Source organism: Diprion similis, chromosome 10, assembly GCF_021155765.1.
Source record: "Diprion similis isolate iyDipSimi1 chromosome 10, iyDipSimi1.1, whole genome shotgun sequence".
Taxonomy (NCBI): domain Eukaryota; kingdom Metazoa; phylum Arthropoda; class Insecta; order Hymenoptera; family Diprionidae; genus Diprion; species Diprion similis.
In genome coordinates this window covers 18,049,867-18,075,557 of record NC_060114.1, presented here as the reverse complement: position 1 = coordinate 18,075,557, position 25,691 = coordinate 18,049,867, and the positions used below count along the sequence as shown (strand labels likewise).

The 25,691-nt window shown below is 37.5% G+C and overlaps 3 protein-coding genes across 4 annotated transcripts in view; 1 reads left to right on the top strand and 2 right to left on the bottom strand.

Annotated features, from left to right (window-relative positions):
- Nucleotides 1–3,032, top strand: part of LOC124411771 (syntaxin-binding protein 5) — a 47,840-nt gene extending 44,808 nt beyond the window's left edge. The window contains exon 18 of the mRNA XM_046891174.1: nucleotides 2,884–3,032. Within this exon, the coding sequence (XP_046747130.1) occupies nucleotides 2,884–2,893 (10 nt within the window). The 3' untranslated portion in view covers nucleotides 2,894–3,032. The remainder of the gene's footprint in view (nucleotides 1–2,883) is intronic.
- LOC124411785 (adrenodoxin-like protein 2, mitochondrial) lies at nucleotides 1,743–24,300 on the bottom strand. Of its 2 annotated transcripts, XM_046891206.1 has the most exons (6): nucleotides 24,296–24,300; nucleotides 19,982–19,987; nucleotides 2,904–3,101; nucleotides 2,714–2,826; nucleotides 2,475–2,607; nucleotides 1,743–2,169 (listed from the first exon to the last, which is right to left on the bottom strand). In XM_046891206.1, the coding sequence occupies exons 3-6, from the start codon at nucleotides 3,059–3,061 to the stop codon at nucleotides 2,079–2,081; spliced, it is 495 nt and encodes a 164-aa protein (XP_046747162.1). In that variant the 5' UTR covers nucleotides 3,062–3,101; nucleotides 19,982–19,987; nucleotides 24,296–24,300; the 3' UTR covers nucleotides 1,743–2,078. The 2 variants fall into 2 exon arrangements, with proteins under 2 accessions (XP_046747162.1, XP_046747161.1); XM_046891205.1 differs by lacking the exons at nucleotides 19,982–19,987; nucleotides 24,296–24,300 and having other exon boundaries at nucleotides 2,904–3,142.
- Nucleotides 15,999–19,063, bottom strand: LOC124411778 (activator of 90 kDa heat shock protein ATPase homolog 1-like). Its single transcript, XM_046891197.1, has 9 exons — nucleotides 18,833–19,063; nucleotides 18,491–18,653; nucleotides 18,268–18,347; nucleotides 17,989–18,182; nucleotides 17,655–17,775; nucleotides 17,348–17,430; nucleotides 16,992–17,123; nucleotides 16,582–16,817; nucleotides 15,999–16,425 (listed from the first exon to the last, which is right to left on the bottom strand). The coding sequence occupies exons 2-9, from the start codon at nucleotides 18,568–18,570 to the stop codon at nucleotides 16,341–16,343; spliced, it is 1,011 nt and encodes a 336-aa protein (XP_046747153.1). The 5' UTR covers nucleotides 18,571–18,653; nucleotides 18,833–19,063; the 3' UTR covers nucleotides 15,999–16,340.
- Nucleotides 24,301–25,691: the final 1,391 nt, after the last annotated feature.

Sequence of the window (25,691 nt, the reverse complement as noted above, 5' to 3'; positions counted from 1 at the left end):
TCCGCAAAATACGGCACTGCGGCTCTCAGGCGCATGCGCCGATCCGCCCCGCCCGAGTATACCTAGGCCTGAAGGCACTGCGCGTGGAAAGATGAATGAGCATTGACTTGCGGGAAGCTACAGCATCCCACCAACAGAAAGTTTAATTTGATCCTGAAACGTACCAATCGAGATAACGGAGTAATTAATTGATTGAGTTGGGATGTTGCGGTCTGATTGCTCCGGCGAAAAATTTTTCGTAACTCACTAGGGGGTGAATTCTAGAGTTGAAACGAGAATATTTCTACGAAATCAATCATTGGGTTAATTACTTATCACCTTAGGCAGCGAAATCATTTTATATACACATATCCAATTATGAACTCAGGATTAACTGCCAGAAGCATTATTGATTTTTATTTGTCATCCTCTATCGCGTAAGAATTATTAGAAAAAATTATAGATTCAGTTCACGGTTTGAAAGTAGCTGATCGCTGGATCGTGATTATCAATTTTCAACAAAAAGTGTGCTATTTAATATCTTCAGTCCCGTATCTTGTACGTAATATTACAAATAGCTTGTATTCTTGGATTGATTATCGCGATTTTTCGGTTTGGGTTTCAGAGGGGATGAAAATCGAACGTCACATTTCGACCATCAATCATTACCCCGTGGCTCGTATACAGTGATGCATTGAATAACGGATGAAGGTCTGATGGAGTTTACGAATGGATGCGATTTTCGAAGGAACCAACGTTCCGTCTCATTTCCGGCGTACGTCATATCCCGAAGAGGCCCCTTAACTCTGTTTTTGTGGATACCATATGAAACATCTTACAAGAACATGCCAGGATAAAATATTTCTACTAGGTTTTGCCAATATTTTCTATATATGTCTGAGGAAATTTCCGGAGGTGCTTAATTACTTAATTTGAATTAGTGCAATGTGGAAATAGTATACTGTACTATAAGTGCGAAAAGTGAGCGATTTCTGACGAGTGTGAAGTTTGCAGCAGGAGCCAAGGCAAACGCTGTAAACACACGAGTCAGATATCGCCCATCCGCACGTGTGATACACGCCATTTCTTCCAACTTCTGCAAAGAAAAGTTTGATTTGAAAGGTAAACTAATGTAATATAATAATTACAAGGACGTAGGTCAAAGGAAATCAAGAGGTCGAGAGGCGTAGTTTCATGAAACCTGACCTAATCCCACAAATTTCAGGTCGAACTTAACCCAATGACGTCACCGTTAGTGCGTAAAGTTAAGTTATCGGGCCGTGCGCATGTGCCAAGAAACCTCTAGTGTGTAAAATTGAGAATTTCGGCTAAGCGAATGCACCATCATCGTTTTATCACACTGTTCAAAAATAGAGCACTTTATTCACGCTCCACAAGGTTTGAAAAGTTGACTTTTATAGCATGTGTTGGAAAAACAAAATTTCCGATGCATCTAACCAAAGTATAACGATCAACGATTGATTTTTGTTCGCAACAATAATATGCTGCTTGGTGCTACGCTCAGAATTACCTTTGTTGGAACACTATGTGATTCGTAATTAAACAGAAACCTAGTAATTCATAATTTGATTCAAAAATAATTACGGAACAGTGTCATTCAATTATAACATTATACTGCAAGTATCACTTCAGGAAATAGAGACCAATCAACTCTAACTTCTTGTCTAAAGTAGTAGGATATTAAAGGGCCAAGGAGTGGAAATAAAGTTACGATACTCAAATGCCACAATTTTAACAATGCATACGATAATTAATCATCGTCTGATAATGTATATTACATAAATAACAAATTGTCTATCTAGGGTAGAATTATTTTATAATTATTTCCGTATATCGGACTCTGCATCTATTATACATCATGTTGATTAGCATTATTTGTATTGTTATTAGTACACAATTACTGTTTTCATACAAGTTATTATTTATGCATTTTCTTGAATCTCAGTTATCTAATCATGGTGTCTCATGATCTATTATACAAAATTCATCTATAAATAGGCGCTGCCCTTGGAGTTGCACACCTGCAACAGAACTGCAGGTGTACCCTACTTTGGGTAGTTCACAAATGGTAAATGTTGTTATGACCTTGCGTCATTTATGGTAGTTGGTACTCGTACTTCTAGGCCGTCTAGTTCTTTGCTCAACGTAATTTGACACCCTAGTCGAGAACTGTGAATAAAAGCAAACAAGAAAGAATAGATTAAAACACAAGATTAAATAATAGCCTTAACTCCAGGTGTATTATTGGTCAGCAATGATCAATCTAAGGTTTTCGTTCAATGTCCAGTGTCTATTATACATATATGGATTTTTTCAAAGCATTCTGGAATTGTAAGTCACGAATGTATAAAATTCTTTGCTACAAATATATTGCCAATGCCTATGTCGCACAAGGCCACATTCATTGAATATTATAATATCAATATATCATCGGAGATAACAACACAAATTTTTAAGAATAAAATGCTACATACGTATCCGTCAGATCAAAGGCCAAATCAAGCATGTCCAATTCCTCGTCGGTGGGTTTGGACGGCAGAGAATCGTACACCTCCTTAGAAAATATCAAATGGCAGGTGCTGCACGTGAGCGTACCTTCGCAGGCACCTAATTCAAATCAGTTAACACTCTTAAGTGGTTTCATTTTACCATTTTTTGTCCTATAATTGTGTTGATCAGTTTTACTGTTTCAAATTGATAGAATTTATTATACCAAAACCATCCAAATCGATGTCATTGTTAACTATTACATCTAGAAGACTATCTCCCTCCTTTCCTTTGGCCTCAATTCTTTCCCCGCTTGCCCTGACGAATGTTACCTTTATTCTGAAACGAATTAAAGAATGTTTATCGACTGAGTCGTATCGAGAAAAAAGAATGTAGGATCGAATGAAACTACTTACTCTGATTTTTGGGAGAGGGCTTCCTTAGCATAATTCAGTTTTGTTGAGTGGAGTAAAATTCTATTTGTCCTAAGAATTTTCGTCGAGGTTAGTCCAAGAGCGGTTCGCAGAAACACGGTTTCCACAAAGCATGAGACGTTTTTAGCCAATAATGCCATGACGAGTATCAGAGTTGCAAATAACGGAGTAAGGTTATAACTTGGGATAGTATTTAAGAAATGTTTTCGAAGTACGGTATTAAAATTGGACGTGCATTTGAATTGTACATACGTATTCAACTACATAACCACGCAACGTTCGTCAAGAAGCGATGAAAGACTCGTAGACTTAGAAATTGTGTGTTTCGAGTAGACCTGATTCTCGATCACTTTTCACTGCCGGTAAACGATAAGTATTTAGATGAATTTATCTGATTTCTATTACAGTTAAATATACAGAACGCAAACATAATTCGGCTGACTTGGAGGACGACATTCGTTAACCGCGCGCCGAGACTTGCGAATGCGCTATCAGGACATCAGCTAGGGTCAGTGGAATATATTTAACCGCGAGAGGCGCCGCAATCCAAGCCTAGAACTAACAAGAAGCCAGAGTCCCACTGATCTGTGTTGATAATATCTCTATGGTACAATCTCATTGTATAGCGCCCAGAAGGTTCAAAAACATAGAATCACGAAGTATGACGTAATTCGGAGGCGATGTTTACAACGGAGTTTTATTAGAGGTTGGCGATTCATATTGTTCAATTGTATGTGGCTGAAGTAAGAAATGTTATTTGGACGATTCGCGTTTTCTAAAAATCGTTGTTCCATAATTTTATAAATGTCTGAAATGCAGTAAACCGAAAAAAGCAAAACATATTCATAATTGGAGAAACTCGACTACTTCTGAGCCCCTATAAAATCAATAAGTAGTGGCTTTTCCCCGAATATTTCGTTATCGTAATAACAATACTAGAAGAGCCCTGCAAAACGATTCTAAGACAAAAAGTTTCCGAGCTTTGAACATGGTAAAAAAGCTATACTCTTTGGATATTTTTCAGTGTATTTTTGGCGGATTTTGGAAAAGGCTGAAATCGAACCATTCATACCCTATGTTGACGTAATTTTGCGAGAGGAATCCATTGCGCACAGTCTTGACACACTCCGAGCAATAAATCATAACTCACGGCTGAAAAACATCACACTTGCACTGGGTTTTCAAACAGGTGGAGAACCAAAATCACAAACTCGAAGCTTCAAAGTTTCAGTTTCCGTTTATTCGAAATGCCTTAGTTATAGTACAAGTGATCAGGACCAGTGTATACTACTTTGCCAAGTTTGTGAACAATAGAATTATGATACTTTATACTAATACATTAGACTGATAATAATATACTAAACCAGTAATTATTATAATATTGTATAAAATTGTGGTACTACTATTTTATGTAATCTGGGGTAAAAGTGAAGAATAAATGAATTACTCGTTATTTTCTTCGTATCTTCTCAGCGAATTGGTCCTATGATTCTCTGAATGCCTTTTTCGCAATCCTTGTTTGGGATCCAATTCTCAGTCAAGAATTGGAAGGTCGTTTGAAACTATTCCGAGACGGAAAATTTTTCTCTGGAAACAAGAACTAGCCCTGAACCTTTAGATTTTTTCAGTCAAACTTGAGCTGATTTTGAAAAGTATTAAAAGTTGCTCCTTGCAGCACTATATCAACGTAGTTTTGGGCAAGGAATCGATTGCGCGTAGTCCGAATACGCTGCGAGCAACATCTAAAGAGTTAGGGCCGAAAATCGAAAGATTTTCCTCGTGATTTCTCTGCTGTTGGTCCCACGCTCTTTTCGATGTCTTTTTCGTGTTCCTGAGGGTCCAATTAGTCGAAGAAGTGTCCTGCAAAACCATTCTAAGACCAAAAGTTTCCGAGCTCTGAAAATCGCAAAAAAGGAAGGCTAACCCCTTTGGATTTTTCTCGGTCAAAATTGGCGGTTTTTGAGGTATAGTGGGATTGATTATTTGATGCCCTATATCGACGTAATTTTTCGAGAGGAATCGATTGCGCGTAGTCCGAATACGCTGCGAGCAACATCTGAAGAGTTACGGCCGAAAATCGAAAGATTTTCCTCGTGATTTCTCTGCTGTTGGTCCCACGCTCTTTTCGATGTCTTTTTCGTGTTCCTGAGGGTCCAATTAGTCGGAAAAGGGTCCTGCAAAACCATTCTAAGACCAAAAGTTTCCGAGCTCTGAAAATCGCAAAAAAGGAAGGCTAACCCCTTTGGATTTTTCTCGGTCAAAATTGGCGGTTTTTTCAGTATGTTTGGATTGATTATTTGATGCCCTATTTCGACGTAATTTTTCGAGAGGAATCGATTGCGCGTAGTCCGAATACGCTGCGAGCAACATCTGAAGAGTTACGGCCGAAAATCGAAAGATTTTCCTCGTGATTTCTCTGCTGTTGGTCCCACGCTCTTTTCGATGTCTTTTTCGTGTTCCTGAGGGTGCAATTAGTCGGAAAAGGGTCCTGCAAAACCATTCTAAGACCAAAAGTTTCCGAGCTCTGAAAATCGCAAAAAAGGAAGGCTAACCCCTTTGGATTTTTCTCGGTCAAAATTGGCGGTTTTTGAGGTATAGTGGGATTGATTATTTGATGCCCTATATCGACGTAATTTTTCGAGAGGAATCGATTGCGCGTAGTCCGAATACGCTGCGAGCAACATCTAAAGAGTTACGGCCGAAAATCGAAAGATTTTCCTCGTGATTTCTCTGCTGTTGGTCCCACGCTCTTTTCGATGTCTTTTTCGTGTTCCTGAGGGTCCAATTAGTCGAAAAAGGGTCCTGCAAAACCATTCTAAGACCAAAAGTTTTCGAGCTCTGAAAATCGCAAAAAAGGAAGGCTAACCCCTTTGGATTTTTCTCGGGCAAAATTGGCGGTTTTTTCAGTATGTTTGGATTGATTATTTGATGCCCTATATCGACGTAATTTTTCGAGAGGAATCGATTGCGCGTAGTCCGAATATGCTGCGAGCAACATCTGAAGAGTTACGGCCGAAAATCGAAAGATTTTCCTCGTGATTTCTCTGCTGTTGGTCCCACGCTCTTTTCGATGTCTTTTTCGTGTTCCTGAGGGTCCAATTAGTCGGAAAAGGGTCCTGCAAAACCATTCTAAGACCAAAAGTTTTCGAGCTCTGAAAATCGCAAAAAAGGAAGGCTAACCCCTTTGGATTTTTCTCGGTCAAAATTGGCGGTTTTTTCAGTATGTTTGGATTGATTATTTGATGCCCTATTTCGACGTAATTTTTCGAGAGGAATCGATTGCGCGTAGTCCGAATACGCTGCGAGCAACATCTGAAGAGTTACGGCCGAAAATCGAAAGATTTTCCTCGTGATTTCTCTGCTGTTGGTCCCACGCTCTTTTCGATGTCTTTTTCGTGTTCCTGAGGGTCCAATTAGTCGGAAAAGGGTCCTGCAAAACCATTCTAAGACCAAAAGTTTTCGAGCTCTGAAAATCGCAAAAAAGGAAGGCTAACCCCTTTGGATTTTTCTCGGGCAAAATTGGCGTTTTTTTCAGTATGTTTGGATTGATTATTTGATGCCCTATATCGACGTAATTTTTCGAGAGGAATCGATTGCGCGTAGTCCGAATACGCTGCGAGCAACATCTGAAGAGTTACGGCCGAAAATCGAAAGATTTTCCTCGTGATTTCTCTGCTGTTGGTCCCACGCTCTTTTCGATGTCTTTTTCGTGTTCCTGAGGGTCCAATTAGTCGGAAAAGGGTCCTGCAAAACCATTCTAAGACCAAAAGTTTCCGAGCTCTGAAAATCGCAAAAAAGGAAGGCTAACCCCTTTGGATTTTTCTCGGTCAAAATTGGCGGTTTTTTCAGTATGTTTGGATTGATTATTTGATGCCCTATTTCGACGTAATTTTTCGAGAGGAATCGATTGCGCGTAGTCCGAATACGCTGCGAGCAACATCTGAAGAGTTACGGCCGAAAATCGAAAGATTTTCCTCGTGATTTCTCTGCTGTTGGTCCCACGCTCTTTTCGATGTCTTTTTCGTGTTCCTGAGGGTGCAATTAGTCGGAAAAGGGTCCTGCAAAACCATTCTAAGACCAAAAGTTTCCGAGCTCTGAAAATCGCAAAAAAGGAAGGCTAACCCCTTTGGATTTTTCTCGGTCAAAATTGGCGGTTTTTGAGGTATAGTGGGATTGATTATTTGATGCCCTATATCGACGTAATTTTTCGAGAGGAATCGATTGCGCGTAGTCCGAATACGCTGCGAGCAACATCTAAAGAGTTACGGCCGAAAATCGAAAGATTTTCCTCGTGATTTCTCTGCTGTTGGTCCCACGCTCTTTTCGATGTCTTTTTCGTGTTCCTGAGGGTCCAATTAGTCGAAAAAGGGTCCTGCAAAACCATTCTAAGACCAAAAGTTTTCGAGCTCTGAAAATCGCAAAAAAGGAAGGCTAACCCCTTTGGATTTTTCTCGGGCAAAATTGGCGGTTTTTTCAGTATGTTTGGATTGATTATTTGATGCCCTATATCGACGTAATTTTTCGAGAGGAATCGATTGCGCGTAGTCCGAATACGCTGCGAGCAACATCTGAAGAGTTACGGCCGAAAATCGAAAGATTTTCCTCGTGATTTCTCTGCTGTTGGTCCCACGCTCTTTTCGATGTCTTTTTCGTGTTCCTGAGGGTCCAATTAGTCGGAGAAGTGTCCTGCAAAACCATTCTGAGACCAAAAGTTTCCGAGCTCTGAAAATCGCAAAAAAGGAAGGCTAACCCCTTTGGATTTTTCTGGGTCGAAATTGGCGGTTTTTCAAGTATCGTCGGATTGATTATTTGATGCCCTATATCGACGTAATTTTTCGAGAGGAATCGATTGCGCGTAGTCCGAATACGCTGCGAGCAACATCTGAAGAGTTACGGCCGAAAATCGAAAGATTTTCCTCGTGATTTCTCTGCTGTTGGTCCCACGCTCTTTTCGATGTCTTTTTCGTGTTCCTGAGGGTCCAATTAGTCGGAAAAGGGTCCTGCAAAACCATTCTAAGACCAAAAGTTTTCGAGCTCTGAAAATCGCAAAAAAGGAAGGCTAACCCCTTTGGATTTTTCTCGGTCAAAATTGGCGGTTTTTTCAGTATGTTTGGATTGATTATTTGATGCCCTATTTCGACGTAATTTTTCGAGAGGAATCGATTGCGCGTAGTCCGAATACGCTGCGAGCAACATCTGAAGAGTTACGGCCGAAAATCGAAAGATTTTCCTCGTGATTTCTCTGCTGTTGGTCCCACGCTCTTTTCGATGTCTTTTTCGTGTTCCTGTGGGTCCAATTAGTCGGAAAAGGGTCCTGCAAAACCATTCTAAGACCAAAAGTTTCCGAGCTCTGAAAATCGCAAAAAAGGAAGGCTAACCCCTTTGGATTTTTCTCGGTCAAAATTGGCGGTTTTTAAGGTATAGTGGGATTGATTATTTGATGCCCTATATCGACGTAATTTTTCGAGAGGAATCGATTGCGCGTAGTCCGAATACGCTGCGAGCAACATCTAAAGAGTTACGGCCGAAAATCGAAAGATTTTCCTCGTGATTTCTCTGCTGTTGGTCCCACGCTCTTTTCGATGTCTTTTTCGTGTTCCTGAGGGTCCAATTAGTCGAAAAAGGGTCCTGCAAAACCATTCTAAGACCAAAAGTTTTCGAGCTCTGAAAATCGCAAAAAAGGAAGGCTAACCCCTTTGGATTTTTCTCGGGCAAAATTGGCGGTTTTTTCAGTATGTTTGGATTAGTTATTTGATGCCCTATATCGACGTAATTTTTCGAGAGGAATCGATTGCGCGTAGTCCGAATACGCTGCGAGCAACATCTGAAGAGTTACGGCCGAAAATCGAAAGATTTTCCTCGTGATTTCTCTGCTGTTGGTCCCACGCTCTTTTCGATGTCTTTTTCGTGTTCCTGAGGGTCCAATTAGTCGGAAAAGGGTCCTGCAAAACCATTCTAAGACCAAAAGTTTTCGAGCTCTGAAAATCGCAAAAAAGGAAGGCTAACCCCTTTGGATTTTTCTCGGTCAAAATTGGCGGTTGTTTCAGTATGTTTGGATTGATTATTTGATGCCCTATTTCGACGTAATTTTTCGAGAGGAATCGATTGCGCGTAGTCCGAATACGCTGCGAGCAACATCTGAAGAGTTACGGCCGAAAATCGAAAGATTTTCCTCGTGATTTCTCTGCTGTTGGTCCCACGCTCTTTTCGATGTCTTTTTCGTGTTCCTGAGGGTCCAATTAGTCGGAAAAGGGTCCTGCAAAACCATTCTAAGACCAAAAGTTTCCGAGCTCTGAAAATCGCAAAAAAGGAAGGCTAACCCCTTTGGATTTTTCTCGGTCAAAATTGGCGGTTTTTGAGGTATAGTGGGATTGATTATTTGATGCCCTATATCGACGTAATTTTTCGAGAGGAATCGATTGCGCGTAGTCCGAATACGCTGCGAGCAACATCTAAAGAGTTACGGCCGAAAATCGAGAGATTTTTCTCGTGATTTCTCTGCTGTTGGTCCCACGCTCTTTTCGATGTCTTTTTCGTGTTCCTGAGGGTCCAATTAGTCGAAAAAGGGTCCTGCAAAACCATTCTAAGACCAAAAGTTTTCGAGCTCTGAAAATCGCAAAAAAGGAAGGCTAACCCCTTTGGATTTTTCTCGGGCAAAATTGGCGGTTTTTTCAGTATGTTTGGATTGATTATTTGATGCCCTATATCGACGTAATTTTTCGAGAGGAATCGATTGCGCGTAGTCCGAATACGCTGCGAGCAACATCTGAAGAGTTACGGCCGAAAATCGAAAGATTTTCCTCGTGATTTCTCTGCTGTTGGTCCCACGCTCTTTTCGATGTCTTTTTCGTGTTCCTGAGGGTCCAATTAGTCGACGAAGTGTCCTGCAAAACCATTCTGAGACCAAAAGTTTTCGAGCTCTGAAAATCGCAAAAAAGGAAGGCTAACCCCTTTGGATTTTTCTGGGTCGAAATTGGCGGTTTTTCAGGTATCGTCGGATTGATTATTTGATGCCCTATATCGACGTAATTTTTCGAGAGGAATCGATTGCGCGTAGTCCGAATACGCTGCGAGCAACATCTGAAGAGTTACGGCCGAAAATCGAAAGATTTTCCTTGTGATTTCTCTGCTGTTGGTCCCACGCTCTTTTCGATGTCTTTTTCGTGTTCCTGAGGGTCCAATTAGTCGGAAAAGGGTCCTGCAAAACCATTCTAAGACCAAAAGTTTTCGAGCTCTGAAAATCGCAAAAAAGGAAGGCTAACCCCTTTGGATTTTTCTCGGTCAAAATTGGCGGTTTTTTCAGTATGTTTGGATTGATTATTTGATGCCCTATTTCGACGTAATTTTTCGAGAGGAATCGATTGCGCGTAGTCCGAATACGCTGCGAGCAACATCTGAAGAGTTACGGCCGAAAATCGAAAGATTTTCCTCGTGATTTCTCTGCTGTTGGTCCCACGCTCTTTTCGATGTCTTTTTCGTGTTCCTGTGGGTCCAATTAGTCGGAAAAGGGTCCTGCAAAACCATTCTAAGACCAAAAGTTTCCGAGCTCTGACAATCGCAAAAAAGGAAGGCTAACCCCTTTGGATTTTTCTCGGTCAAAATTGGCGGTTTTTAAGGTATAGTGGGATTGATTATTTGATGCCCTATATCGACGTAATTTTTCGAGAGGAATCGATTGCGCGTAGTCCGAATACGCTGCGAGCAACATCTAAAGAGTTACGGCCGAAAATCGAAAGATTTTCCTCGTGATTTCTCTGCTGTTGGTCCCACGCTCTTTTCGATGTCTTTTTCGTGTTCCTGAGGGTCCAATTAGTCGAAAAAGGGTCCTGCAAAACCATTCTAAGACCAAAAGTTTTCGAGCTCTGAAAATCGCAAAAAAGGAAGGCTAACCCCTTTGGATTTTTCTCGGGCAAAATTGGCGGTTTTTTCAGTATGTTTGGATTGATTATTTGATGCCCTATATCGACGTAATTTTTCGAGAGGAATCGATTGCGCGTAGTCCGAATACGCTGCGAGCAACATCTGAAGAGTTACGGCCGAAAATCGAAAGATTTTCCTCGTGATTTCTCTGCTGTTGGTCCCACGCTCTTTTCGATGTCTTTTTCGTGTTCCTGAGGGTCCAATTAGTCGGAAAAGGGTCCTGCAAAACCATTCTAAGACCAAAAGTTTTCGAGCTCTGAAAATCGCAAAAAAGGAAGGCTAACCCCTTTGGATTTTTCTCGGTCAAAATTGGCGGTTTTTTCAGTATGTTTGGATTGATTATTTGATGCCCTATTTCGACGTAATTTTTCGAGAGGAATCGATTGCGCGTAGTCCGAATACGCTGCGAGCAACATCTAAAGAGTTACGGCCGAAAATCGAAAGATTTTCCTCGTGATTTCTCTGCTGTTGGTCCCACGCTCTCTTCGATGTCTTTTTCGTGTTCCTGAGGGTCCAATTAGTCGAAAAAGGGTCCTGCAAAACCATTCTAAGACCAAAAGTTTTCGAGCTCTGAAAATCGCAAAAAAGGAAGGTTAACCCCTTTGGATTTTTCTCGGTCAAAATTGGCGGTTTTTGAGGTATAGTGGGATTGATTATTTGATGCCCTATATCGACGTAATTTTTCGAGAGGAATCGATTGCGCGTAGTCCGAATACGCTGCGAGCAACATCTGAAGAGTTACGGCCGAAAATCGAAAGATTTTCCTCGTGATTTCTCTGCTGTTGGTCCCACGCTCTTTTCGATGTCTTTTTCGTGTTCCTGAGGGTCCAATTAGTCGGAAAAGGGTCCTGCAAAACCATTCTAAGACCAAAAGTTTCCGAGCTCTGAAAATCGCAAAAAAGGAAGGCTAACCCCTTTGGATTTTTCTCGGTCAAAATTGGCGGTTTTTAAGGTATAGTGGGATTGATTATTTGATGCCCTATATCGACGTAATTTTTCGAGAGGAATCGATTGCGCGTAGTCCGAATACGCTGCGAGCAACATCTAAAGAGTTACGGCCGAAAATCGAAAGATTTTCCTCGTGATTTCTCTGCTGTTGGTCCCACGCTCTTTTCGATGTCTTTTTCGTGTTCCTGAGGGTCCAATTAGTCGAAAAAGGGTCCTGCAAAACCATTCTAAGACCAAAAATTTTCGAGCTCTGAAAATCGCAAAAAAGGAAGGCTAACCCCTTTGGATTTTTCTCGGTCAAAATTGGCGGTTTTTGAGGTATAGTGGGATTGATTATTTGATGCCCTATATCGACGTAATTTTTCGAGAGGAATCGATTGCGCGTAGTCCGAATACGCTGCGAGCAACATCTAAAGAGTTACGGCCGAAAATCGAAAGATTTTCCTCGTGATTTCTCTGCTGTTGGTCCCACGCTCTTTTCGATGTCTTTTTCGTGTTCCTGAGGGTCCAATTAGTCGAAAAAGGGTCCTGCAAAACCATTCTAAGACCAAAAGTTTTCGAGCTCTGAAAATCGCAAAAAAGGAAGGCTAACCCCTTTGGATTTTTCTCGGGCAAAATTGGCGGTTTTTTCAGTATGTTTGGATTGATTATTTGATGCCCTATATCGACGTAATTTTTCGAGAGGAATCGATTGCGCGTAGTCCGAATACGCTGCGAGCAACATCTGAAGAGTTACGGCCGAAAATCGAAAGATTTTCCTCGTGATTTCTCTGCTGTTGGTCCCACGCTCTTTTCGATGTCTTTTTCGTGTTCCTGAGGGTCCAATTAGTCGGAAAAGGGTCCTGCAAAACCATTCTAAGACCAAAAGTTTCCGAGCTCTGAAAATCGCAAAAAAGGAAGGCTAACCCCTTTGGATTTTTCTCGGTCAAAATTGGCGGTTTTTTCAGTATGTTTGGATTGATTATTTGATGCCCTATATCGACGTAATTTTTCGAGAGGAATCGATTGCGCGTAGTCCGAATACGCTGCGAGCAACATCTAAAGAGTTACGGCCGAAAATCGAAAGATTTTCCTCGTGATTTCTCTGCTGTTGGTCCCACGCTCTCTTCGATGTCTTTTTCGTGTTCCCGAGGGTCCAATCAGTCGGAAAAGGGTCCTGCAAAACCATTCTAAGACCAAAAGTTTCCGAGCTCTGAAAATCGCAAAAAAGGAAGGCTAACCCCTTTGGATTTTTCTCGGTCAAAATTGGCGGTTTTTTCAGTATGTTTGGATTGATTATTTGATGCCCTATATCGACGTAATTTTTCGAGAGGAATCGATTGCGCGTAGTCCGAATACGCTGCGAGCAACATCTGAAGAGTTACGGCCGAAAATCGAAAGATTTTCCTCGTGATTTCTCTGCTGTTGGTCCCACGCTCTTTTCGATGTCTTTTTCGTGTTCCTGAGGGTCCAATTAGTCGGAAAAGGGTCCTGCAAAACCATTCTAAGACCAAAAGTTTTCGAGCTCTGAAAATCGCAAAAAAGGAAGGCTAACCCCTTTGGATTTTTCTCGGGCGAAATTGGCGGTTTTTTCAGTATGTTTGGATTGATTATTTGATGCCCTATATCGACGTAATTTTTCGAGAGGAATCGATTGCGCGTAGTCCGAATACGCTGCGAGCAACATCTAAAGAGTTACGGCTGAAAATCGAAAGATTTTCCTCGTGATTTCTCTGCTGTTGGTCACACGCTCTTTTCGATGTCTTTTTCGTGTTCCTGAGGGTCCAATTAGTCGAAAAAGGGTCCTGCAAAACCATTCTAAGACCAAAAGTTTTCGAGCTCTGAAAATCGCAAAAAAGGAAGGCTAACCCCTTTGGATTTTTCTCGGGCGAAATTGGCGGTTTTTTCAGTATGTTTGGATTGATTATTTGATGCCCTATATCGACGTAATTTTTCGAGAGGAATCGATTGCGCGTAGTCCGAATACGCTGCGAGCAACATCTGAAGAGTTACGGCCGAAAATCGAAAGATTTTCCTCGTGATTTCTCTGCTGTTGGTCCCACGCTCTTTTCGATGTCTTTTTCGTGTTCCTGAGGGTCCAATTAGTCGGAAAAGGGTCCTGCAAAACCATTCTAAGACCAAAAGTTTCCGAGCTCTGAAAATCGCAAAAAAGGAAGGCTAACCCCTTCGGATTTTTCTCGGTCAAAATTGGCGGTTTTCGAGGTATAGTGGGATTGATTATTTGATGCCCTATATCGACGTAATTTTTCGAGAGGAATCGATTGCGCGTAGTCCGAATACGCTGCGAGCAACATCTGAAGAGTTACGGCCGAAAATCGAAAGATTTTCCTCGTGATTTCTCTGCTGTTGGTCCCACGCTCTTTTCGATGTCTTTTTCGTGTTCCTGAGGGTCCAATTAGTCGGAAAAGGGTCCTGCAAAACCATTCTAAGACCAAAAGTTTCCGAGCTCTGAAAATCGCAAAAAAGGAAGGCTAACCCCTTTGGATTTTTCTCGGTCAAAATTGGCGGTTTTCGAGGTATAGTGGGATTGATTATTTGATGCCCTATATCGACGTAATTTTTCGAGAGGAATCGATTGCGCGTAGTCCGAATACGCTGCGAGCAACATCTGAAGAGTTACGGCCGAAAATCGAAAGATTTTCCTCGTGATTTCTCTGCTGTTGGTCCCACGCTCTTTTCGATGTCTTTTTCGTGTTCCTGAGGGTCCAATTAGTCGGAAAAGGGTCCTGCAAAACCATTCTAAGACCAAAAGTTTCCGAGCTCTGAAAATCGCAAAAAAGGAAGGCTAACCCCTTTGGATTTTTCTCGGTCAAAATTGGCGGTTTTCTCAGTATGGTTGGATTGATTATTTGATGCCCTATATCGACGTAATTTTTCGAGAGGAATCGATTGCGCGTAGTCCGAATACGCTGCGAGCAACATCTGAAGAGTTACGGCCGAAAATCGAATGATTTTCCTCGTGATTTCTCTGCTGTTGGTCCCACGCTCTTTTCGATGTCTTTTTCGTGTTTCTGAGGGTCCAATTAGTCGAAAAAGGGTCCTGCAAAACCATTCTAAGACCAAAAGTTTCCGAGCTCTGAAAATCGCAGAAAAGGAAGGCTAACCCCTTTGGATTTTTCTCGGTTAAAATTGGCGGTTTTTTCAGTATGGTTGGATTGATTATTTGATGCCCTATATCGACGTAATTTTTCGAGAGGAATCGATTGCGCGTGGTCCGAATACGCTGCGAGCAACATCTGAAGAGTTACAGCCGAAAATCGAAAGATTTTCCTTGTGATTTCTCTGCTGTTGGTCCCACGCTCTTTTCGATGTCTTTTTCGTGTTCCTGAGGGTCCAATTAGTCGAAAAAGTGTCCTGCAAAACCATTCTAAGACCAAAAGTTTCCGAGCTCTGAAAATCGCCGAAAAGGAAGGCTAACCCCTTTGGAATTTTTTCAGTCGAAATGTGGCCAATTACGAGTACTGATAGAATTAGTTGATTTGCATTTGATACACCATATTATATTGAGGCACGGTCTGTGAGGTAATTCATCGAGAGCGACCTTAAATCGATTATCGAAGGAGAAATTTATCGCTTCAAATACTAAAAAGAAACAGTAATGCTGATTTGGATTTTTTCAGTCGTAAAATTGTAAACTTGGACTGATAGAATTCATTTTTTGTTACCCTGTTTTGATGTGATTTTCCGTCAGAAGACGAGTCGAAAGTGACATGTGAATAACGAAACATTTTCGCCACATTTTCTTAGCTACTGGTCTCATGATGGTCTATACGTGTCGCTTTAGTATTTTCGAGGACGCAATCAGTAGATCAAAGGCTCCTATGAATCGATTGTACGTTGAACTACTCTCTGCCTCATAAACAGCAAGAACTAAAAGCTAACAACTGGTACGCATTTTGTTCGCGAAGTTTGACGAATTTTGAAAAATGCCAGAATCAAATTATTTGAACCCTATCGAGTCAAAATTTTATGAATTGATTAGGAACGACGAACGGCAGGTCCATAATTACTGAGATTAAGAACATGAAATTTAGTCAGAAAACTGCCTCAGTCGTATGAACCACTCAATTATCTTGTCTGCCCGCATGGTTGGTCTGATGATGCTGCCAGTTTCCAAACCTTAAATCAGCTCGAGGACATTCCTGATGATAAACTTCTTTGTGAATGAATAAAAAATCTTCAATAATGGGCGTTAGCAAATAATACAAATTAATCTGTAAAGGAATTCAGTTTATCTAATATGCATACGATTTTCCAGGTTGAAAAGTTTTCCTACGACGCTCTTTCTGTTTCTATTATTCAAGTCATGTATAATAATCACATAACAAAGAGATGTAAAGCTACGTTATTAAAAATATGCTTGATGCCGAAATATTATTGTAGATTATAACTTACAATGCTGAGCCCTCGGGTGAGAGCGGTTTAAATTCATACGAAATAAATCGAAGTACTGACAGGCTTATGGAATTTATATGCTTAATTGTATCGCGTTTGATCCACTGATGGAAATAAATATTATGAGTCACAAAATAAAGTTCATGCGACTACGAATCACATAAAGTAACCAAATCCGAACGTCCTCTTGATAGCATCCCAGTAGTACCTTTCCCAATTCTCCTTCGTAGTGTCTGCTTCACTGAAAACGAACGCAAACTGATAAATAAAAATATGAAACCATTAATCTGAAATACGGTCAATTGAATAAGGTTTAACCAGCTAATGAAAAATAGTATAGTAAACAATCCAGAAGAACAATGAACATATACAAATGAGGGATATCGGGGGAACTTACTTTGATGGTACGCCAGTTTGAGTTAATTTGACTTCGGTATGGTCATTTTTCTCGTTTATTTCAAGTGTCACTTTGCTATAGTGCTCAGCAGGCCACTGCTTGCATCGCCAGCTTTGAATTATCTTAGACGGCGATAATTCAACAAATTCTCCATGTATATTTCCCCCAAACAATTCAAATTTTCCATTCTTTTTCGCATCCAGTTTCACCGGGCCTTTGGTGAAAGCTTGAACCATCTACACAAGTCAAAAAGTAGTCAAAGTGAGGTAATAATAAAAAGAAAAATAATCGATAAGGTATGCGGTGTGCTTACGAAATGTTTGATCTTAAATTATGACCAAACATTATATCGAATTCGGTCATTTGATTAATTGGCTGAAATAGTTAGCTATTGAAACGTATTGTTGTACCTCAGTAGACGTGAACATGTTGTAAAACTCCTCTGCTCGACACTGGAATTTTTGTTGCTGCTTCACGGTTGTTGTTGTGATTTTACAACCAAGTTTTTGACTATTCGATTCGACGACAGTATTCATATGCATCTGTAAATGTAGTCATTCATAAAAATGGATTAATGATGAAGCCTCACCAATTACGTGTATTACCAGACGATTATGGTATCCGAAAAATGTTCGTATGGTTTTGATTTGCGATTTTATACTGTAAAAGAATAGCGCCACTATATGCTTTCGGCTTTATTTATAATAACAACCAACTCGTCTCAAATGTGAATACAAAGTTGAGGTATACAAGAAGTAAATCTTACCTTAGCATCGAACGCAGACGTCATGTTGGATATTTTCTCCTTCATGCTTTCTTTTTTCGGCAATATCATGCCTTTGCTGAACTCTGCAAAAAAAAGCCCGGTAATGAAATATAATATTGGAGTTTTCCAATAATCGTAATGGCAACATCTGGCGGAAATAAGAGCGAGAAAATAGTATGGATTGAACAATTGAACAGAAAATGTAGAAGAATCGTTACTTCGGCTGAAAGTAAAAGCTCGGAGTCTCAGGATTAGTTATAGTCATTGAAAAAATGAAAGAAAATTTACCATTTTTCAAAATTCTTACCTTCTTTCAGCGATGATACATATTGAACTAATTTTTCCCTAATTGTATCCTTTCCTTTGGTATGTAGAAAATGTTTTACCGCTTCTCCTTTGTCTGTGCTATCTTTCAGGGTGATTTCAATCTGAAACCGAAAAAAAATATATTACTTAAAAGATAATCCTGTTTGGGTCATCTCCGAGTCAAGTATCACACTCTTAGATCAAGAATACTGAATTTCATGAGTTTTAGTAGAAGTTAATTAACAATCTGCTATTTGAATCTATGGGATTCAATAATAACCATATCAGAATAAACTCTCTAGCACCATTTGTTATATATTTTCGAAAAAACATACGTCGACTTCTGAGACATCATTTTCTTCAGACAGATTTGGTATATTTATCTTCCCTGCAATCGCTTCTTCTCCACTGTCTTCAAGTACCCATTTAAGTACTAAATTCCATTCATAAAAAAAAATCAATTTCCCTTTCCTATTGTTGGCAACAGCTTCTCCTTCACATTTTTCAAACTCCGTCACCTTGCATTTCACTGCAAAAGTATAAGGGGTATAATGAGCGCATGATTGCAAATGAATCAAGGAGCTGAACCACTTTAATTACAGATAATTGCTTACCATTATCTCCTTGAATAACTAAGTTGACGAATAATTCCTTTAACTTATCCTGCGACCATTGACAGGCATTTTTTTCAGTCCTGAAAGAAGAAAATAATCAAAGCTATGCTATCGTGAACCACAGTACTGTCAATTAATTTAAACTTCTGTAGATTTCATGACTTCAAATTTCACTATTCCGTAAACTAGAAAATATACAAAAGGCAGGATCAAGTGTCAATACCAGTGCCAATTGTTGACATTCGTTGCATCCGGTCTCTCTTCGACAATCCACCGAGGGTCTCCTTCGCCCCACTTGGCCATGGTCGATTCAATCTGTAGAGAAACTGGGTTAAGATTTGAGATTTCCACCAGTGTTACTTTCTTGGTAACAGTTTACCACGTCTCTAAGCTTCTACAAGAAGGATCCTTATAAGATATTGTATAATAAAATATTTAATCATTTGAGATAAGTTATTGCGAAGTGGGCATTGAATTATGTCACTTCAAAAATGTGCAATGTTAGGAGCGTAAAGTTTTAATTACGATTAGTTGCAAAATTCGAAAATTCAATTTACATACATACCAGGCAAAATTAGACCAATGAATATCAGGTCCTACGAATGTTTGTTTGTTCAAAAATGTGCCTATTGATTGACAAGAAATTATTTTATAACCCTCTTGACGTTCAAGTCCAGTGCGAATCGTCTCGGACTCCTAGAAACAGAGCTCCGTGGTTTCTGGAACAACCTAGATCATACCTCCTTTCCAGATTTTCATCACAGTGTGTGTAGCTGTGTGGTGTTTAACGCTGTCTCGTGTTCTTTCTCGAAATTTCAAGCATAGAGTATGTAGAAGATGTATGAAGGCTGCTGGCTCTAGTTTATTTTTCCCAACAGTTCGCCCCGTCCAAAAGTGCTTACAAAATCGCGTTGTACAAATTTACAGATCAGTTATCACTTACCGAAATCGGGAAAATTTCCGCAGTACCACTAAAAGAATCAAACTATTCGGTATGCCACTCGGCGCTGATGAAACACACACTTTGAGCCCAGCTCATAAGATTTGATGGTAAATTGACGAAATGGCAGCTGATTTACCGACCTTGCACTCACGCCGGTAATTTTTTACCGACATTACACGCATCCATTACTGATCTTTAAATTTCCTCAGAAAATTTTCGAAAAGTTAAAAGTCGCTCCACTTTCTGACAAATTAAGACATTAATTGCCCAAATTTCATCCTGATCGCTTGAGCGGTATAGGAGTTTTGGCTCACCGTGTTTTCGAGGTATACAACGCGACTCTATAAGCACATCAAAAGTTTCAAGTGTTACCAACCAAGTAATTGAGCACCCCGGCAAAAGAAGTTCTTTATAACGAACAACTACCACGTGCAAAATGTTGGTAATATACCATCGTCACTGCGAAATTCAATGGTTGAGACATTCCTCACAACAAATATACGTACTACATACATAGAACAAATTAATCTATTTCAGGTAAAATCAATCTCAATTAAATATACGCACGTGTGGCGTTTATATTTACCCGAATATATCAAATATTTTGTAGACGACAGCCGCACGTCTAGGAAGGTCAATTTATTCTTTCAAAATTCTTCGTAGTCACCTTTGACTTGCAAATATTTTGAAAAAAACTTTTAAGTACTTCATTTTTAGTTCCAATCGTTTCAAGAATATTTCAATGCAGAATTTTTTCTCCAAATTAATTACTTTAAACTCCACCAGTCTCACCTGCTAAAACAGCTAGAAACAGATGAAAGTAAAATTGTTCGACTTATTTAAATCAGGCAAGCTATCTAAAGCGCGATGACGTCATTTCCCGTTGTCCGCAACGAGATGCGCAGACTACACTCGAGGCGCTCACATCGTTCAAAATGTTTTCGAATGATTTTTTGTAAAAAAAAAGTGAGCTATAAGATATGCCCAGAATATAAATATTTACTCTAAATTTTGACTGATGAAAAGCATCTTCGAATGTAGATTTTGTGCGGACTTACAGGTCTCTGATTAATACAAGCAGTCGACTAAAATCGCACATTACTAAACTGTATGTTCCAGTTGTTTGTCTTTTTTCAGTTTTTACTTTATTTCTCAACAGCATGTCATAATAATTAATAATTTACATTGATGATTGTACATTGTACGTTACATGTTTAACATACTCACACGGTGACAAAGCAAATCTAAATCAAATGAAAAAGTTGAAATAAAATTGAACTTAAAAAAAAAACATAAAAAATAATAGTTATTTAAAGCGTCACATAATTGTATTCGGATACAATCGTTTAAACATCTAACTCTTTTACAGTTTTTTCAGTCTGAAAGAAATGGATATCTGCAAAAAAGATTCTGTCCATCCACCATGATAATAATAATAATAATAATAATAATAATAATAATAAAAACCCCAAGGTATAAATGGTAATAATTTTAAAGAATGTATCAATGCATTTATTCAAGGATAGATATGGGGTGTTCGTCTTCTACTTATACAACCACTGATCCTCACCTCCAAGATTTAGTAAATTCCCTTTTCAAAATAATTACATATCTACGAAAACGAAATAGTTCTTTGATTTGAAATCCATAATTTCCACAATTATTATAATAGATGTGATCTTTTGGTAATTTTTCATACAGATTTTCATATCTTAGTTATAGACAGGAAATTAGGTCTTGAAATCGAAGAAAACTTAGATAAACAGTCACTTCCTCACACCTCGAAAGGATAATGAGAGAAAAGGGAAAAAAAATCAAAGAGGTGAGTAAAAAACGAATTATTAAAACAGTTCGTTTGTCAAATTTTATCTTTTACTAAAAAAAGCAGCTATAATCACGCAAAGTGAATAATGAATTATAAATTTTCACATTTTATCTCTATCAAACGATATTTCCTTTATCATATATTATGATACGATACCTATGATGATAGTGCGAGAAGCTCTAGAGTAGCATTTGAGAAAAGGGCTTAACCATCCCATATAATACATGTATTATACATATAATGTATTATACGTGTGTACATACACACATCCATGTGTGTGCGTGTGTATGTGTGTGTGTGTGTGTGTATATATATACATACGTGCATGTGAAGTGATAGTCATATTCATTTGGTATATTTTGGCATACAAAATAATTTTATTTACAGTTCGGTATCATTATTTTAATTGATTAATCATTTTTTTTTTCTCGTTATACTTTTACTAAGTTATACTAAGCGGCGATAGTATTCAATATTCATGAGTAATATAATTAATAATATTTGTATTTATCGATCTGTGTATGTATTTGTGTAGACAAGTAAAAGGGGAGGAATCGTGGGAATCTATTTACAAGAAACAAAATAATAATAATAATAATAATGATAATGATAACGACAATGATCTTCTGAAAATATAAGTATTACAATAATGATGATCATCGCCTGGAAAACATTGCCTTGACGAATGATTATATTCCTTACGGAGTGTACCCATTATCGTTTTAAACTACCAGCTTCTGTATACGTTACGTAGTAAGGATTGCGAAAAGAAAACGTTTACATATTTATGTATATATTATACATATATAGGTTCATATCAGGAGAATTGATAATTTATTTTCTAAAAAAAGTAATCTCATGTACTATAATAACTATTTATGGAAAGAACTATTAACAGTGAATAGTTTCTTCTTTGAACCTCTGCTCATTTTGCATGTATAAAACGTCTCTTATGTTCGGTTTTCTTTTTCGTTTGTTTTTGTTAACGCAAGACAGTTTATCGTACCCACAATGACATCATTAGTTATCTTTGAATCGATGGCGTAATTATGATTGACGTTTGAAAAATTGAAAAATAGTTTGAAATGGCAATTGAAACGTGAGGAGAAAAAAGATTATAAATTTGAACAAAAAGAAAATTATAAACAGATTTTGTTGTAATCTTGAAAGCTGAAAAAATTGCTTAGCTGAAGCTGAAACACTAGGACTAAGAGGAATCTAAAGTGTGACGCGAATTATCGCACAACTCGATATCTTTTACCGTGTTTAGTTTTAGTACAGTCGAGTAAGACTGTATCGATCAAAAATATAAGTTATCCACAGTAAGTTGATAGAATGAAGCAAAAATAATGAATAAAATTGCCTTCACCCACAAGATTTCAAATCGTCAACATTCGAAAAAGAAATATGAACAAGGGCTAATCGATATTATCAACTTGAAATGCGATCGCTGTTGTTCTTATTACTATTATTGTAGTCTGGCGCAATCCTCCTATTATAGACAATATAATTGTTAAATAATATAAAAGTATACAGACGAATTAGGTAATTGAAACGGAATAAACGTCCATTGCATAACATTGTTATAATAAATCTAATTTTATAATTTATACGATTTTCTATTTCAATTATTTAGTATCCAGTATTCTAACGTATTTATACAACATTATCATTTCAATATTATCGGACAATACCGGAGTTTAAAGTTTGACAATAATTAATCCTTAATCCTTAATCCTTAATCTGTACCTCCGTACCTCAAGTTTTTTCCGTTTTTATTTCTTTTATCGGTTTTTTATTTTTTTGCTTTTTTTTTTTAAATCCCCTTTAAATCTCTAATCGTCAATCCTAACTTCGACGAATTCATTCATTCGTTCATTCATTCATTCATTAATCGTTATAAGTATAATTTACTATTACTGTTTTATTTTGTTGAAGGATTTTGCCGAATTCCAGACATTAATATTTACAATTGTGTATCTGGCCGGCTAGCCTAGCGACAATTCGAAAACGGCGCATTGATAAACGTTAATGGAGAGAAAAAAAAAAAAAATAATAATGCTGTCACACTTCCCAGCAGTCAGCCTGCCACAAATGCTAAAACAATAATCGATGAATGCAGAACTCCTAATATTTTTAGTGAAAGTATTCTTAGGCAGTTTTACATCATTTTTCTCGATATTAAAGTTAAGTAGCAGTAGTGGCGGTTCTTGTAAGTGATATTTATAATACAATACATGTAAATAAGTATGAAAATGAGTTTACCATCAAGGAAATCTGTTTCCAACAATAACTTATAGTTACGTTATTTTTTTCTTTGTGTTACTATTGTTATTGTTGTTATTATTCTTATTTATACTGTGTAAATGTTTTTATCTACAACCGTGACACGGCATAGGTGCACGTAATAAACTAACTATAATAATAATAATAATCTATAGGATATAAAGGCATTGTCAGACGGCGACAAAAACTATTGAATGTATGTTACTATGTAATATATATATTATATACATAGTAACTGAGGTTTAATAACAATGTATAATTTTTCTAAGAGATATTATATATATAATAATAAAAAATCTTTGCTGTTACATTCAATTAAGAAAAATAAATAAATTTTACACAGACACCTATTTTTTTTGTTTTGTATTATTATTATTAGTATTATTATTTTTTTCTTCTTCTTTATCTTTTCGCGAAATCAAACGTGCCATTTGCAGTTGGCAATTTTTGTATACACCTTAATTTATTCTCCTTCCCGACCCCCTTCGACGATAATGTATTATGTATACATAATAGTGTGTTTAAGAGGACAAAAAATAATAATTATAATCTATAATCATGATCGATGGAGTTTTAAATTATTGAAATTTAATAGATAGAAAATATGTACATGTATCATGTACCACGTATATGTATGATATTGATTATCAAGATAGGGACGGTCGTCAAAACTATGATAGAAGAGAGGAAGTAAACTAGAAAGAAGCAATGAAATGAAAAAGCAACAAATATTAGGGCAAAAGGTGATTGAAAACAGTTCCCAACTAATTCCAGTTCCAGCCTATGTAAGAATCTTTGATAGAAGAAATGTTTCTTTCACCTTTTAGGCGGCAGTTGATAATTGCTGCGTTAATAGTAGATTACAAATTAAAAATATCGTTGTTTTTTTTTCTTTTGTATGTTGTGTTTTAATTTTGTTTTGTTTTTTTTTCTTCGTTTTTTTTTTTTTGTTTTTTTTTTTTTGTCGATTGCACAGGCTGTTTGAATGACGTTTATTTTTACACTCTTGTCTTCCGTTCTGTTAATCAAATAATGTGATTAATATGAGAAATATATTTGCATATGATAGTAATAAGAGAAGTTGATAATGATTCGTAATTTTGTACAGCAGAAGTGATAATAACAATAATAATAATTATCATGATAACAACAACAACAACAACAACAACAGTAATAACAACAGTAGCAGTAAAGTGTCACTGATATGATCCCATAATTATTATATTAGATTGACAAATGATAAGAAGATTCGCGAGAAAGAAAGAAAGAAAGAAAAAAAAACAAAAACAAAAAACAAATACGTAGTTAAACGACATTTTATTTAAATTTGTATGCGGTTAACCCCTGAAACAGAGTCTTAGTAATGTCGGTAATAATAAACTATAACGTGTATAGTTAGTGATTGAAAATGGACTCAGTCTCTCTTTACCGAGATGATGCAATGATGAGAGAAAAAGGAAAAAAGAATTTAAATATATTAGTTGTTACCTAAACGCTAGCAAAATTTACTACGTACAGACGTATCTCTATTATTACCTGAGTAAGTATACACGCATAACAACAACAACAACAACAACAACAGAACTATTATTATTATTACTATTATCATTATTCATTTCTTAATTACATGAAGATTCAATATTATATTTCTATATATATATATGTATGTATGCATAGAATATTACGGTAACAGGTAGGTGGGTGTTGTGTTGTGTTGTTATTTGTTTATATTTTCTCGTTTTTCTGTTTTCTCCTCCCCTTTTCTTATACTTCGTCATGTTAAAAACTTTTCTCGATGACATATGTTTTTTTTCTTTCTTGTTATTCATATGCAGCTACATCTGTACACGCAATTGTCGTGTCAGCAATGTGTATTAAATTGTTATTGTTATTGTTGTTGTTGTTGTTGTTATTTAATCCAATTTAAAAAAGAGTCCATAAATTAAAAAACACGTATTAAACTTATGCTAATATTTGATAGATTATTAAAAATGCTGGTGATGGTGTTATTGTTGTTGTTGTTGCTGTTGTTATTGTAACTATTACTGCTACTTTTCAATCATTAATATTGATTGCAACGATAAACCTACGAACCAACCAATCATATCAATGCAGGGTTGTTATTAATATTATAATACATAGTTTGCCTATAACAAATACAAAGAACAAATGTTCCTTATCATTATTATTAATATTATTATTGTTACTTGATTATTTATATAACTAATTGTTATTATTGTTATTATTATCATTATAATTTACTTTTTATTTGTTAATTTTATGTGTTGTTGTTTTTTTTTTCTTTTTTTTTTTCTTTTTGCTCTTTTCAACTTCGGCTTGTTTTACGAAAGTGAATCTGAGAAAGAAAGA

Bases quoted from the DNA above. Each gene is read 5' to 3' on its own strand.
- LOC124411785 (XM_046891206.1), bottom strand. From the start codon at position 3,061: ATGGCATTATTGGCTAAAAACGTCTCATGCTTTGTGGAAACCGTGTTT. The intron at 2,608-2,713 runs GTATAATAAATT...GATTTGAATTAG, and splicing joins CATCGATTTGGATGGTTTTG to GTGCCTGCGAAGGTACGCTC. The intron at 2,170-2,474 runs GTATGTAGCATT...TTTTATTCACAG, and splicing joins GCCTTTGATCTGACGGATAC to TTCTCGACTAGGGTGTCAAA.
- LOC124411778 (XM_046891197.1), bottom strand. From the start codon at position 18,570: ATGGCCAAGTGGGGCGAAGGAGACCCTCGGTGGATTGTCGAAGAGAGA. The intron at 17,431-17,654 runs GTAAGAATTTTG...TTTTTTTTGCAG, and splicing joins TGTATCATCGCTGAAAGAAG to AGTTCAGCAAAGGCATGATA. The intron at 16,426-16,581 runs GTAAGTTCCCCC...GTTCGTTTTCAG, and splicing joins CAAACTGGCGTACCATCAAA to TGAAGCAGACACTACGAAGG.